At 27.8% G+C, this 15,394-nt stretch overlaps 1 protein-coding gene across 1 annotated transcript in view; it reads left to right on the forward strand.

Annotated features, from left to right (window-relative positions):
• Positions 1-15,394, forward strand: part of LOC107449204 (vacuolar protein sorting 4) — a gene marked incomplete at its 5' end in the record, with an annotated part of 113,844 nt that overhangs the window by 81,055 nt on the left and 17,395 nt on the right. Inside the window, 6 exon segments of the mRNA XM_071179626.1 lie at positions 4,132-4,243; positions 5,685-5,823; positions 7,587-7,657; positions 13,069-13,226; positions 13,313-13,431; positions 15,040-15,188. Of these exon segments, the coding sequence (XP_071035727.1) occupies positions 4,132-4,243; positions 5,685-5,823; positions 7,587-7,657; positions 13,069-13,226; positions 13,313-13,431; positions 15,040-15,188 (748 nt within the window).

Raw genomic sequence — 15,394 nt, forward strand, 5'->3', positions numbered from 1 at the left:
GTTGCGCTTGCGTAAAATTTACTATCGTAGAAATTCAGCTCTTTTGCCTTTTGGCTAATCTCATCCCTGTCTATTGTTGAATTGTTACTGATATATATGCATAGCTGCCAACTCTTCCGCATTTTGCAGAAGCTTTTCGCGTTTTTACTTATTTTAGCTATTTTCTACGAGCAGATCACACACATTTTCTGCCCGCATTTTACCCATAGCTATGGATGGTGTTTTCAATATAAATGTAAACAGTTGTTTGATTAAACAATTGATAAATGTAAACAATTGTTCAAAAGATTGTTAACAATCTCGAGCTCAATACCTGCTTTATTATTGAATTGTTACTGATACATATGCAGGCTTGTATGTTCACTACAAAGTATGGCGTATAAGCCTTGGCTTTATTCTATGCCATATATTCAAATCAAAATCATGGAAAAAGCATAGAATCATTTTTTCATGAAAGAAAAGTGATTACTGAGTCAACGATCAAATGAAAGTAACATTTTCTTTATTCAGTATATCTTTATTTGTGAAACATTAATTTCACTTTAATCGTCTTATTCGGTTATTGATGATCAGTCTATTATAGGCATATTCTTGTATCAGTACTTGTTCATGACTTACTACCTTCGCTAAAGAGTAAAACTATTAATTATTATTGAAACCATTATATATATTTCTTTAAATCTAGCAGTTTTTTGAAAATATAAAACTTATTTGTTTATTTTGTCTTACCTTAGCTTAATTTTCTTTGTATCTAAAATCTAAGTTGCTCAGTAACATTTCATTGCAAGAATTTGATAAATATTTTTATGAGAATCATTTAATTTCATCATCACTTAAATTATCTTGCTTTCTTTCACGCTCATTTTAGTATATGTAATAGTACAAAAATAAGGAATATTAAAATTGAATTGTTTAAAAAATTTTTAACACTGAAAAATATTGTTATCCTATTTAATATTTGATGTTACCATCTAAGAAAAAAAAGTAATGTGTTTCTTTATAAAGAGTAATACTAAGAAATTTTCTACCGTAGTGACACATTTTCATGTATATTATGCATATTTGGATACTGATATAGAAATCTTTCCTTTATTATTGCGATACCCAAATAGGGTATATTAAGAAAACATCAGTATAGGGCAGTGTTTCCCAAAGTGTGATATGCGTACCCCCAGGGGTACGGAAAAAGTTTCGGGGGTACACGTTCTTCTGCTGAATATCTTGCAACAAACGAAAATTTCAAAAAATTTTATTTAAAAAAAAAATTGGCATGAAAATTTATAACATATTTTTCTATTGGCTATTTTTTGCAAAGTTAACATTTAATAATTAGTGGTGTCAGCAACCAGTTGGGATTTTGAACTTTTGTGCAATTTTTTTATAGTAAAAAAATACATTCATTTTTTTTATTCGTGGTACACAGCGTTGTGAGAAATTTAGAAAGGGTACACAAAAGTCGTAAGTTTGGTAAACACTGGTATAGGGGATATCAGGCTATGGCCCTGAACCTTAAAAAAATTTAAGTTTAAGGAATACTCTGTAATGGCATTTACCTTAAAATACCATTTTATATAGAAAATCCCAGACGATGATCATTTTCTCTTGATTCAGAATAATTTGATTATCTTTATAATTGACTGTTATCCCCTCTTTCATATTATATTTTTTTATTTATTTGATTTTGCATTTTTCTCCCTATAATTACAAGCAAACTGTGTGATAAATAAAAAATTAACTAACAATTAAACTAATGTTATAAACCAATAATTGAAATATAACCTAGTTAATTATACTTATTAACTTAAGTTCAAATAATATGAATGCATTTAATTGTTCATAAAATAAAATAATGAGTTTGTCTGGCACATGTTACTCTGGCATAAAAAGTGAAACCACTTACAAATACAAAATTTAGCATGAGGTTAAAATAGTTGCTATGGTAATGGCACTCTAGAAATTTTTTAGATTTGTCCCAGAAGAGGCAAATTAGAAGTATAAAAAATATAACCATTTGTGAACTAACCATTGTGTAGGTATTTGTTTTTTATTTTCAATTACTAAAACCTGACAGTTTCCTCTTGACAATGGCAGCCGGTGTGATTAAGCCTACTGATATAGAAAAATCCCTAATGTAAAGTCAAATGATGTCAACTGATCCGCTTTCTGCAAAAGTTTTAAAAAATTAGTAGTAAATTGAATAATAAAACTTGTAGAATAAGGATAAATATGCCTTCCCTTTAAAAGTGTCACCACGATATAATTACTATAAAGTTGCATTTCATATAATACTTTGAATTTTTGATATGTAGTGGTGAAAAAATTACTTAAAATAAAAAAAATACTTACCTTAAAATAGATAAAATTTCATTATCCGTGGAAAATAGTTTTTTACAAAGCAGAGCCAGTTGTCATCTCTGGGTATGTATTGACCTGTAATGTGCATCCAACTGCTTGATTTTTGGCTATTTGTTTCAATATTTTTTAATTTTTACATGTTTTATAGGATTGCCATTAGAATATACTTATGTGAGATATGGAAACATAGTTGCTAATGTTTTACTGAATATTGTTTGATTCAGTTAATGATTTTTTTTAAAATCTATATATGTTGTATCAAGTATAGTCAGATGACATAGATCCCCTGACACATGCTTCCTTTACCTAGTAATCACGTTGCAACAACATGATGGTATGTACATCAAAAATGTTTACTCGGATTGTAAAATCATATGTCTTAATTTCTTAAAGGCAATGGTGTGAACAATAACCAAATGTCATTATTGTAATATTATTTTCTTTTACATAAAAATATATTTTACTTATCAAATAAGAGGACTAATTAACAGCTGCTATAATATAAGAAAATATAGATAAAAAATATAAAAAAAATTAAAAAAAACTGAAGTTTATATGATAGAACGGAATTCTATACTTTCTTTGTCATAGTATTTTTCCTTTTCCTAAAATCACATTAAGTTTCAGTGTTTTCACTACAGCGCGAGAACTCGAGAATCTCGCTTATTTTTTTCTTTTCTCGCATTAAAAAATTATCAACGCGAGAAGATCGCGCACTCTATTAATCAATTTCAAAATGTTCGAATTTTGGAAAAAAATTCGTCTTCTGCCATTTTGAATAAAATCCGTTTCACTTTTCTTCCTTGATCTTTCATTATTTTCAACATGGATCCCTGTTATCTAGCTTCCCTATTTACCAGTATTGTTCAGAACCGGTGCCAACAGCAGAACACAATGCCCCCCCCCCCAAATGACAGAACACCTTTCATAACACATTTTTCTGCAACCACATGTTCACGGAAGGTAAAATTTCTTCATGTAAGACGTTTACATTTTTTTCAATGCTTTAAATTTACTTAGAGATTCCGAATTGTTCAGCATCTGTTGCAAGGTCATGTAGCACTCAAAACCGAATTAAGACAAAATATCTTATACAAATAACTGATTAACATTTGAGCAACCTAATGAGAATAGCTGATGAAAAAGTAGATATAGCACATTTTCCATATGATGATGCAGCAAAAATATTCAATGCTTTAAAAATTAGATGTTAAAAATGTATTATAATTAAAGAAATATTTTTTTTCCAAGTCTATTCGCGTTATTTTAATTTTTAGAAATCTCACTTAACTTTTTGAGATCTCACCCTGTTTTTGAGAAAGGGTGAGAAATTCTCTCTCCTTTTTTTTCTGTAATGAAAACACTGAGTTTTGTATAAAACATTGCAGTAAAGAAAAAGTTTTAAATTTTATGAAACAGCAATTAACTACAAGAAAATGATGGCATTGTTGAGTACAAATATGCTTATTTCATCAGTAATATGTCCTAGCATTGCCAAGTAGTATTTTCCTTGTATTTAGACCATCATTTTTTTTTTTTTTTTAAGTTTAAAAGTATAAGAATGTACAGTACACGTCTTTTGAATGTTGCAATGAACAACTATTTTATTTTAGTTTGAGAAGTTAAGAAATAAATTAGTTTTACTTGAATCTGTTGCATTGCTAGAAACATTTTAGAATAAAGCTTGAAAAAATTTGCATAAATGTGTGTCTTTCTGAATGCATTTTATATACACTCATTGTAATTGTTTCTCAATAAATATAATTTATGTTTCAGAAAGGAATTGATATGGTTACTAAAGCTACTGAAGAAGACAAAAAGAAAAACTATGATGAAGCATGCAGATTATATGAACATGGAGTTGAATATTTTTTACATGCCATTAAATGTAATTATATATCCTCTTTTCCTCTTTTTGAATTACAGTGGTTCACTCACTCTATCACTCACTCATATATATATANNNNATATATATATATAAAATACACACAACCACTGTACGCAGAAAAATTGTCACCATCATGGAAAAATTTTTAGTGTCCCTCATTATAAACAAAAAACAGTCTAAATTCTCCTAGTTTACCCTGTAGTCAATATTTTTAAACATCACAGAAAAAAAAAATTTATGATTTCCCATTATAAACAAAATTTTCAATTTTACCCTGCAGTTAATATTTTTATACATCACAGAAAATCTTTTAGCGTTACTAAAGACAATCAAAATTGCCCAATCTTAATTCATGGATCAATCTTGCAGGTATAAATATGTGAATATCTTTTTGTTCTTCACACAGCCGCACATCATTCCATTTGTTCAGGCATACTTCTATTTTTAATAATCAATATAAAGTTTTAATAAATTAAAACATTTTCGAAAGTAACTATGATTTTCAAACGAATTTTGCCGAAATAGGAGGCTGCATAAGAATTAGAACTAGTTTCAAGAGTGTTGTATTATTTAAGATTGCTTGCAGAAAGTTTTTTAATTGAGATTTTGTGTTCACAGAAAGTTTTTCATTTTATCTAAGTCTGCTTGTAGCTCTAGAACCCTTTGTTTTTATTATTATTGTTTTCCAACTCTTTTTACTTTTATAATTATTGCAGATATCATTTGATTTTACAAAGATTTCCCTAAAAATAAAAAAGGAGCAAGGTGCTTTTTAAAAAACAAGGGCACTCCGTTTGAAGAGCAATAGCTACATAAATGCCCTTCGAAACGGAATACAAGTAAATATAAGAAATATTTTATGCATATTGACTTAGCCTAAAAATAATTTGCAGTAGTTAGGGTTATCAGAAGTTCCTCATTTCTACTAATGCAATCTCTGCAATAAATCTGCTACTAGAAAAAGAGCATTTTTTTCTAAAAGAAAAAGAGAGAGGCCCAAAACCTACCTCTGTAAAAGAGCTGGCAGGGTGGGCCACCCTTCTTAAAACACTTAGGGAAAACACTGATTTTATTTATTATTTATTTTGAATAAATACCATTTTTTTAAACCCTTAGTTTAGTATACCAGTTCATCATACTTCTCGTAGCCATTCGATTTTGTTCACTCTTCTCTGAAACAGACACGTTTGTACAAAAGTACTTCAATTCTATTTCAATTATGCTCTAATTTTTTAAAATTTATCTTAACACCAAATTAAGCATTTTCTTAATATCTTCCTAAACAATCACTTTTTATACTAAGCCTGTTCCAAATTACCCCTTTTTATACTAGAAAAACATACTAAGCCTATTCCAAAATATCTGAAATTTGTAACTTTGGTTAAATTTGCATCATTATTTGTCATGTTTAAAAAAAATAATCTGAAATATTTTTTTCCAGATGAAGCTCAGAGTGATAAGGCTAAAGAGAGCATACGAGCAAAGTGTGTCCAGTACTTAGAGAGGGCAGAAAAGTTAAAGAAATATTTGAAAGACAAGCAAAAGAAGCCTATTAAAGACACAGAGGATGGTCCTACATCGTAAGGCTATATATTTTCTCTTCTATATATCTTATTTATTTTCTCAAGGTGCTAGTGTCAGCTTCTTTTTATCTTTTATATCTGAATTTAATTCATCTATCCTCCCATGTTTATGCTAATCATAACTTAATAGTCAATTTGCACTTACAATCTTGCGAAAAGCAGTTGTTTAATTTTTTAATGGTAGTTATAGTTCAATTAACTCTTGAGTGACAGCAAGTGATTTATCAGAATACTCTTACTGTAGACAAGTTTAATACTTGTTCATGTATTAGTTTTTATGACCCAATACAAGTAAGAAAAGATTGTTTTAATTTGATTAAAGGAAATAGCTTATATTTTCTACAAAAATCTGTTAAAAAATTAGTGAAGAAAAATTGCACATAGCATACTATTACTGTATACAAGTATACTGAATACTCTTACTGTAGACAAGTTTAATACTTGTTCATGTATTAGTTTTTATGACCCAATACAAGTAAGAAAAGATTGTTTTAATTTGATTAAAAGAAATAACTTATATTTTCTACAAAAATCTTTTAAACTTTAGTGAAGAAAAATTGCACATATAACATTTTTCAGTTATATGGAATATTTTCAGTTATCTGGGTTTGTGTTGTGTCATCAAATTCGATGGTTAATTGAGATTGTACAATAAATTTAAATGTTTCTAAATATTAAAAGGTATTGCACTAGACTAGATATCATTTAATAAATATGTTATTAGTTTTTATCTACAAGAAAAAAATATTTCACAAAAGGAATTAGTTAAACAGTTGGGATGAAAATTTTCTCTGTTACAAGGAGGGCTTTTATTACTCCACTTCATTAAATGGAACTTAAGCATTGGTTTTAATACATTACATATCTGCCAACTCTACTAAATTTTTTCCGTTTCTCTGGTCTAATTTAAAATCCTGCTGTTTTTTTAGTATATTTTAGTAAATTCTCTAAAAGAAAAAATATTTTTTTCTCAAATCATTGTTTTAAGTTTTAAAAATGAAGAAAAATATCGAATTTTTAATTTAAAATTATTTTATTACGTGTTTATTAATTTTTTAAGAAATTTTTCAAATCTCTAACTTCTGTTCATGATTATTTGATTACTATTTCTCTTTCTTAAAAATCTTCTAATGAAGGAAATATTAAAAATGTATTGTGCAAATATTTGCAAAAGTTTACTTTTTTTTCCATCTTTCTTGTCTGATATGTTACTAAACAATAAACTTTTTCCTAAACTGAGAATTTGACTTCTTTAAAAATCATTGTTATGCTCAAACTATAACACTAGTTGTATTGAAAAACCATGTTTGTTTCTACATTTCAGTAATTACAGCTGTATAAATCAAATGGTTTTTTTATTTTATATGTAAATCAGTTAACATCTGAATTGAGATATGATAAGGATGTATCTTTATGATTCAGATGAATTCAGATTTTATCTGCTATATTTGTAGGGAATAAAAATAAAACAGCAACATAATAGTTTTGCTTTATTCATTATATTTTCTGTGTATTCCATTTTTATTTTATTTGATTAATAATTCTTTCAGTAGCTTTTGAACAGAAAGAGCTAAATTGTAAATAAAGTAATAATTTTTTTCTGTACTTACGAATACAATTTTCTGTGATACTAATAGTAAACAGATTTCGAAAATATCTTTATCAGTTGCATTGTACTAGTTAAAATGTTTTGTCGAAATAGTTAACTCACTCATATTTCAAGTATAATAATTTAATTTAATTTAGTAATATTTTTTTAGAAAAAATAGTGGCAACAGTAGTGATAGTGATGATGACCCTGAAAAAAAGAAACTTACCCACCAATTGGAAGGTATATAGATTTGCATTTGTATTACTTAATTTAAAACATATAATGTATATGTATTCATAAACGTATTAGCTTATTTGTGTGCATTTGTTTTTTAAGATTTTCTCTATAAAATTTGTGTGGTATGTTAATTGTTAAAATTTTTATTTCAATTTACCATCATATCAACCTGAAAAATCTGAAGTTATTTTCCTAATAATGGGCTTAAATTCTTATAGTTTACTTTAAGTTATGTATCCACACACCTGGAAAGTCATGAATTTCAGTATTGCACAAGATTTGTCATGAAATGCCATGATTTTTACTATTTTTAAAAAAAAACCATGGAAAGTCATGAATTTAGGTCTTCGAAAAATCTAATTTTTAAAATGGAATTCCCCCCCCCCAATTTCATCCTGTTCCAAATATCTGAATTCCTAAAAAAAATCAGCTCCTAGTCATATTTTATTAGAATATAAAATGATTTTATCATGTTCTTTAAAAATTATGGTGTTCTTTCAAAAAATGAAAGAAAAAACATCATTTCTAGAGTGAATTATCTTTTTCTTTGATTTAAGAATTTTTATTATTATTTTTTTTTAATTTTATCAATTTTAAATTCTAGTTGAAGCAAACTAGTCATTGGCGAATTTTTTATATTCCAAAAAGGGAAGAGAAAAGTCAGTAGTATTTCTTTCCCTTTTGATGAACAAGAAAAGTACCTTTAGAATATACAGTGGTGGCCAAAAGTGTGGACATTTTTTGAAAGTTTCACGTTTTTCAACTTTGTGTGCTTGTAGAATATATTAATTTTCCCTTAAATACTAAAGTTTATATATCAAATTGAAGGTAATTTAATGTAGAATTTAATAATAAAGACAGAATTAAAATATCTATATTACAAAAAAAGGTATGCTCATTTTAGTAGAATAAACAAACACATATCATTTTGAATAAGGACATGTTTTGTAATAAAAGCGTACTAGCCAAGCACAAACACTGTTCTTAGGACTAATCAAATGTCTGTAACTATAGTTTAGGTTATTTGGATGGTAAAAGAGTTATTGTTGTGGAAATATTTTGCGGAATGATGCATACTAGTACAATTAAATAGAGTATTGCTGTTTTTGAATATTTAAAGTCCTTTTTTTTAATTAAACTAATTTTAAGCAATGTCATCAACAAGAAGAACTAATTGGACATCTACAAAAAGAAGCCGAAACGTCATATTAAGAAAAAATGGCCTCTCTTATGCTGAAATTGCAGGACAAGTTGGTGGTTCAGTGACTTGTTCTGGTGCATGAAAGTTCTGTTTACGTTACGAAAAAAACGAAATCAGTGGAAAATAAAGCCAAATCAGGCCGAAAAAATGTACAAGTGCTACTGCCGATAGAAAAATTAAATGGCTATGCCTTCAAGAAAGAAAAATTTCATCAGGTACCATTAGATGTGAAATGAATGCAGCGGGCATTGCAGTAAGTTCAAGAACAACAATAAGAAGAATTAAATGGTCAGAAAATCAATGGAAGCAAGTAATCTGGAGCGATGAGAGTAAAATATCGCTCTTTGGTGGTGATTGTAGAAAATACGTGAAGCGTAGAGTAGGTGAAACACTTCATCCTGATTGCATTGAAGCAACTACAAAAAACCCAACAAATGTCATAATTTGGGCATGCATGTCTGCAGATGGTGTGGGCCTAATTCAAGTGATTGATGGCATCCTGAATGCCAAGAAATACATCGAAACTGTCCTGAAACCAAAGTTGATACCTTCCATCAGGGATCTCTTCCCCAACAACGCACCAATTATTTTTCAGCAGGATTCAGCTCCATGCCACACAGCAAAAGTATGCAAAGCATGGTTTCAAAATAAAGGCATAGATATATTAACATGGCCAGGAAACAGCCCTGATCTCAATCCAATTCAAAATTTGTGGCGACGTTTGAAAATTCTTGTACGAAAAAAAACGTCCATCCAATAAAAGATAACTTATTGAAGCTATAATTGATTCTTGGCACCATGTGATTACGAAAGATGAATTCCAAACACTTGTTTACTTGATGAAAAGATGCTGTGAAGCTGTCTTAAAAAATAAGGGTTATCCTACTAAGTATTGATTGTGTAAGTATCACTTTAAAGAAATGCAAATCTAAGATAGATCTTACTTTTAGTTGCATAACCTTTTTTTGCAATGCAGATATTGTAATAATGTACTTATTATTAAATTCTACATTAAATTACCTTCAATTTGATCTATAAACGTTTGTATTTAAGTGAAAATTAATATATTCTACATGCACACAAAGTTGAAAAACTTGAAACTTTCAAAAAATGTCCACACTTTTGGCCACCACTGTAATTCTGCAGAAAGAAAGGGGGGGGGGGAAATTATTTGTTTTTGTATTTTTTTTTCCGGCTATTTTTTGTTTCAACTCTTTCTTTACTCTGTTTTTTAAATTTAAAATCTATAAATAGGAAGATGCAGAGTATAACAGTTTTGATTATAACTATCATTTCAATTAGTGTTATTATAATGCTTTTTTTTAATTTATTGTTGCGTTTTTGTCGGAGAAAATAGTAACTTTGTCAAGTCATGAAAAATTCTTGGAATGAGTCATGGAAAATCATGAAAAGTCATGAAATTGAAAATCTAAAATGTAGCAGATACCCTGTATATATCAATTTCCATTAACAGCTTCCTTTTTTTTATTGCTTAAAATCTTTGAATGATTTAAAGAGTTGTGTTTATATTATATTTTATTTTACGTTCAAATTGTCCATAAGCAATTTATTTTTCATAATTCTGTATTATGTTCTGTATAATACAATAAATAGTATCATTTTCAAAACTGTTCAATGTCACTTTAATGTAATCTCTTTTTTTTTTTTTTTTTTTAAATTGCATTTAATCAACTTATGCAAAGATGCAAAAAACTTATAAGATATTTTGCATTTTTTCCCCAGTCTTATTATCTATAATAAAAAATTAAACGAAAAATAAAACAGCTGAATTTAACACTTTTCTTAAAATATTTCCTCAATAAGGTTTGGTCTCTGTCGTATGGGAAACAAAATCACAAATGACAAATTATGTGTGGAAATCTTATGTATGAATTATGTCTTAATTTGTTTTTATTCTAGTCGAAGAATACACATAAGCATTGAGAAAAATTTTATGTAATAGCTTTTTGGAAGATTAATACATAGATTAGATAGATAATAGATAGATTTTCTATTTATTTTTATCTATTATGTATTTGCTTTTTAATGAGCTACTAAATCAGTCACAAAGTTGTTCAAGGAAGCTGTTTTAAATATTGGTAGTTAAAAAATTTAGTTTCAAATTTTCCATTTTACCAATTCCTTCCCCTCTTTAGAAAATTTTTTTTCAGGAGCAAAATTACTATGAGTTATTGAGAATTTGATTAATGATTGAATGGAAAGTGTTCTTTTGCATGGGTTTCTTTTTAAGAAACCTTGATTAAGAGTTAAAGAACTAAGTGAAAAGTCAATATTGAAAGCTTGAAGGAATTGAAATTTTTCAAAAATAATTTTTGCTTTGAATCTCTCATTTTTATCCACCTCTATATCTCTTAACCATTTAAAATACTAAAAGGTTGTGAGTATTTATAAAATAAATAAATAAATAAAAAATTCGTTTTTCCTTATCTAATTTTGAGTCCAACGTTGTTTAAAAACAAGTGTTAAGAAAATAAGTTTCCCTCAAATATTATTTTCTTTATAACTTTGGACTAATAGTTAAACAATATTTTGAGATTAAATAAGAAACTATTTGTCAACACCTTAAGTAATATGTTTATTGCACGATAGAAAACTGAAAAACAATATTAAAATGAAAGTTTTTATTAACAATCAAATGCAATGATGCCTTATATATTTATACTTTTGGAAAGTGGTGAATTATTTTACCAATTGCAATTTTATCACCAAATTCATTTTTATCGAGTCATAATCACTTTGGTATGAAATTGCATTGAAAATTTGTAACTTTTTTTCCGTCCCACGATTGAATGAATAAAATTTTTTACAACCTTAAATTTGCTAAAATAGGTTTAGCAATGAAATGAAACAGTTTTTGTTATGTGGCTATTTGTTATTAGACAAACTTAACTTTTTCGAAACTTTGCTTAAGCTTATGTTTTTTATGATATTGAAATCAGAAAGGATATTTAGCTCCCTTTTCAATGTGTTTGGCAAATTAGACAATTGTCTTAATTTGGTGCATCTGGGATAAAAGATCTCTGTAATGAATCTCTCCCTAGTGTGAGTGATCTCTCCCCTGGTATCCCTTCAAAAGTGTGACATAGAACACGTATAATTTTATGAAATAAGAGGAGTTGAAAATATTCTGATCTCTGAAACAGGTGTGATGTTTATTGAACGGAATGCAGAAGAAAGAATTACACACAGCTTGCATGTACTTAGTTAATGATTCATTGCACACTATATCAAAAGCCCATTTGAAAATAAATAAAGTAGACAAAGTGTTATCATATATCTTAACCCCTTACCTGCCGAGTAAAATTTACGTGATTCACTCCCCAGTGACACCGTTTTTCGTTCAAGTGTGCTTTGTTACGCGCAATTTTGATGGGGTAAAAAGATGCACGCTTTGCAATTTAAAAACAGTTTACTTTCACGAGAGAAGAAAAAGGAAAAATAGAAAATGCAGAACTTAAATTAAAGAATAAAAATACAATATAAAAGATGTTAAAACTTAGCTCTTGTATGATAAATCCTGAAACATGGTTGGACACATAAACCAACATCACATTCATTGCACTGATAGCGGGATTCTCGACGAATATACACGGGAAACGAAAGCGAAAGGAGAATGAACCCGACCTTACTCAAATAGAAACACACAAGCAATAAATATTATATAACTTTTCCAACACATCCCTTTCCCAGTCCCCCTCCTCCAAAATTGGTAATACTTTAATTGCAAACACTTTCATTGGCAAACACATTCAAGGTCTTTTTACTGCATTCACAAGTCGGGGGTGTAGTTCTATTTATGGCAGCGCAATGCAAAACATCGTACTTCGGGAAACCGTATACATACGCCTGCGGCAGTTAACGCATCGCCTGACCGAGACGTATATATACGCCCGCGACAGTTAAGGGGTTAAATAAGCAAAAAATACATTGTCAACGATATTTTGAATTTATTCAAGCTTATGATTTGAAGCAAAAGTTCATCTACTAACGTTGAAGTTATGGAATGTTTTTGAACTCTTATCTTCTCTTATCTTATTATTGTTAAGTGTGTGATTTTTCTAAGGAATTTATATTTATACATTATTTTTTATTGATATGTAAAAAATAGGTTTTTCAAAGTTGTCTGTTAATATTTTTAAAAAATTTGATCTATTTATTCTGTAATTGTATGAAAATGCTTTTAAACTTTTAGGAGCCATTGTTGTAGAGAAACCAAATATAAAATGGTCTGATGTTGCTGGCTTAGAAGGTGCAAAAGAAGCTTTAAAAGAAGCTGTTATTTTACCTATTAAATTTCCTCATCTTTTTACTGGTAAAAGAAAACCTTGGAAAGGAATTTTACTGTTTGGTGTAAGCTGTATTAAATAGACATTTAAAACATTCTGTGTCCTCTAGTAACGCATAATGTTTTACACTATTCAATATTTCTCTTTTAGCCTCCTGGAACTGGAAAATCTTTTCTGGCAAAAGCAGTTGCCACTGAAGCAAATAATTCCACCTTTTTTTCTGTCTCATCTTCAAGTCTAGTTTCTAAATGGCTGGGGGAAAGTGAAAAGTAATTATTTTTATGATAATTTATTTAAAATTATTCCCCGTATTCTAATTTTTACAAATATGTATCTCTAACAACTGTAACTGGTAAAACTAAAGTTGTTGTATCTTTAAAATATGTTTGAACCATATTTTGTTGTATATTATGGTGTGTGTGATTTTAATTAAGATTTCAAATTTCTAAAAATTAAATCATAAAAATTCTAATCAATGAATAATTTTTAAGTTTAAAAAATGTGATGATGGAGTAACTTTTTAAATATTAAAAAAATGAAATGCTTTTCATTCTCACAGAACTGTAGCTTTTATTTATACAGGCATTTTATGACATTATCTTAATTAGCATTGATGACACAGGCTAAAGATAGAAACTTAACCTGGTGATAAATTATGGTCTGGATTTACATTGAAATTTTCCTGAAATACCTGGAGAAGTCGTGAATTTTTTTTTCTGAAATTAAGTGGGATCCTTAAAACTCCTACAATTTCATTACAGCAATTAAAATTTTATATTTTTTGCTAAGATGCTTATTTTAATATAATGACAGAGCCTTAAAATAAGATTTAAAAACTTTCAAAGTGAGAAATTGAACATCATTTTTCTTAAAATATTAGATTTGGTCAAGTTTATGTATATTTTAATAATAATAATATGGTTATAAATTTCGCTTTTTTAGCTATGCCAAAACTTTTTTGTCTATAGATGAAATCATATGTTAATAACATTCTTTTTCTCCCTGAATTTGAGCATACAACTGTATGTAACTGTTTAATAATACATAGAACCTTTTTATAGTCTTAACTATCTAGATAATGGAATAATATCTAAATACTTAGATTCTTCTAATATCTAAATATTCAGATTCTCCCTAAAAGGAAGTTTAACATTTATGTTAAACAAATATTTATTAATATAGGAAACTATACTTATGTAGTTTTTATTTGAGAAATAAAAAGTAGAATTGTATCTTTCTTTTGTGCCACATGTTAATAAAAATATAAAATTAAGCTATATGAAGCATACAAAGTTATTGAAAGAAAAAAAAGATAAAGTTGTTTATTCAACTAAGACATTTCTACATGAATTTATGAAATTGAACAGGAACTGACAAACTCATAAAAAATTTATTAAAAAAAGGTTTTAAATGTAACAATCCTTGTAAAATTATTACTAATTTAAAAGTGTTAATGAGTGGTATAGGTGTTCACATTTATTTTTTGTAAAATGGGATCACTCCTTTCATAAAAAATAAGGGTAGATTTTTCTACCAACTCCATGAAAATTTTAGAGAAAATTTTATAGAACTCTGTCTAGTAAAATCTTATACAATGCTAACTGAGATATATTTATTGCAAATTTAATAAAAGGTATGAGCAGATATAACTGTGTAAAAAGTAATTTTTAAATTCCTTTACTAACAAGCTTCAATTTTTTATACATTGCATGACTTGTTCATGTATTTTTTTGTCTCTTTTAAGAAATTGATTGCATGTCAAAACATGGTAAAAATGTACTCAAGGAAGAGAAGGAAAAATGCTTGCATTTATTAAGTTCAAGTCATAAATAACTACATAATTTTTAATTATGACTTCAATTTTATCACTTTTATAGATTAGTGAAAAATCTATTTGAAATGGGGCGACAACAAAAGCCTAGTATTATATTCATAGATGAAATAGATTCTTTGTGTAGTTCACGATCTGATAATGAATCGGAATCAGCCAGACGAATAAAAACAGAATTTTTAGTTCAGATGCAAGGTAATTTTTTTGTCTATATCTGTATGACTTTCCTGATTTCTATGTCATAAGTTTAAATTTCTAGTTTAATTTCTAATAGTATTTGCTTTCACTATTGAACTTTTTAACTTCTGTTTTTGTTATTAAGCTTGATATGTTTTTTAATATTTAATTTTGATATTTTATTTAAACTTTTAGTCTCATCTTCATATCAGGCTTTTTTAAAA

The sequence above is a fragment of the Parasteatoda tepidariorum genome, chromosome 4 (assembly GCF_043381705.1).
Source record: "Parasteatoda tepidariorum isolate YZ-2023 chromosome 4, CAS_Ptep_4.0, whole genome shotgun sequence".
Classification (NCBI taxonomy): Eukaryota; Metazoa; Arthropoda; class Arachnida; order Araneae; family Theridiidae; genus Parasteatoda; species Parasteatoda tepidariorum.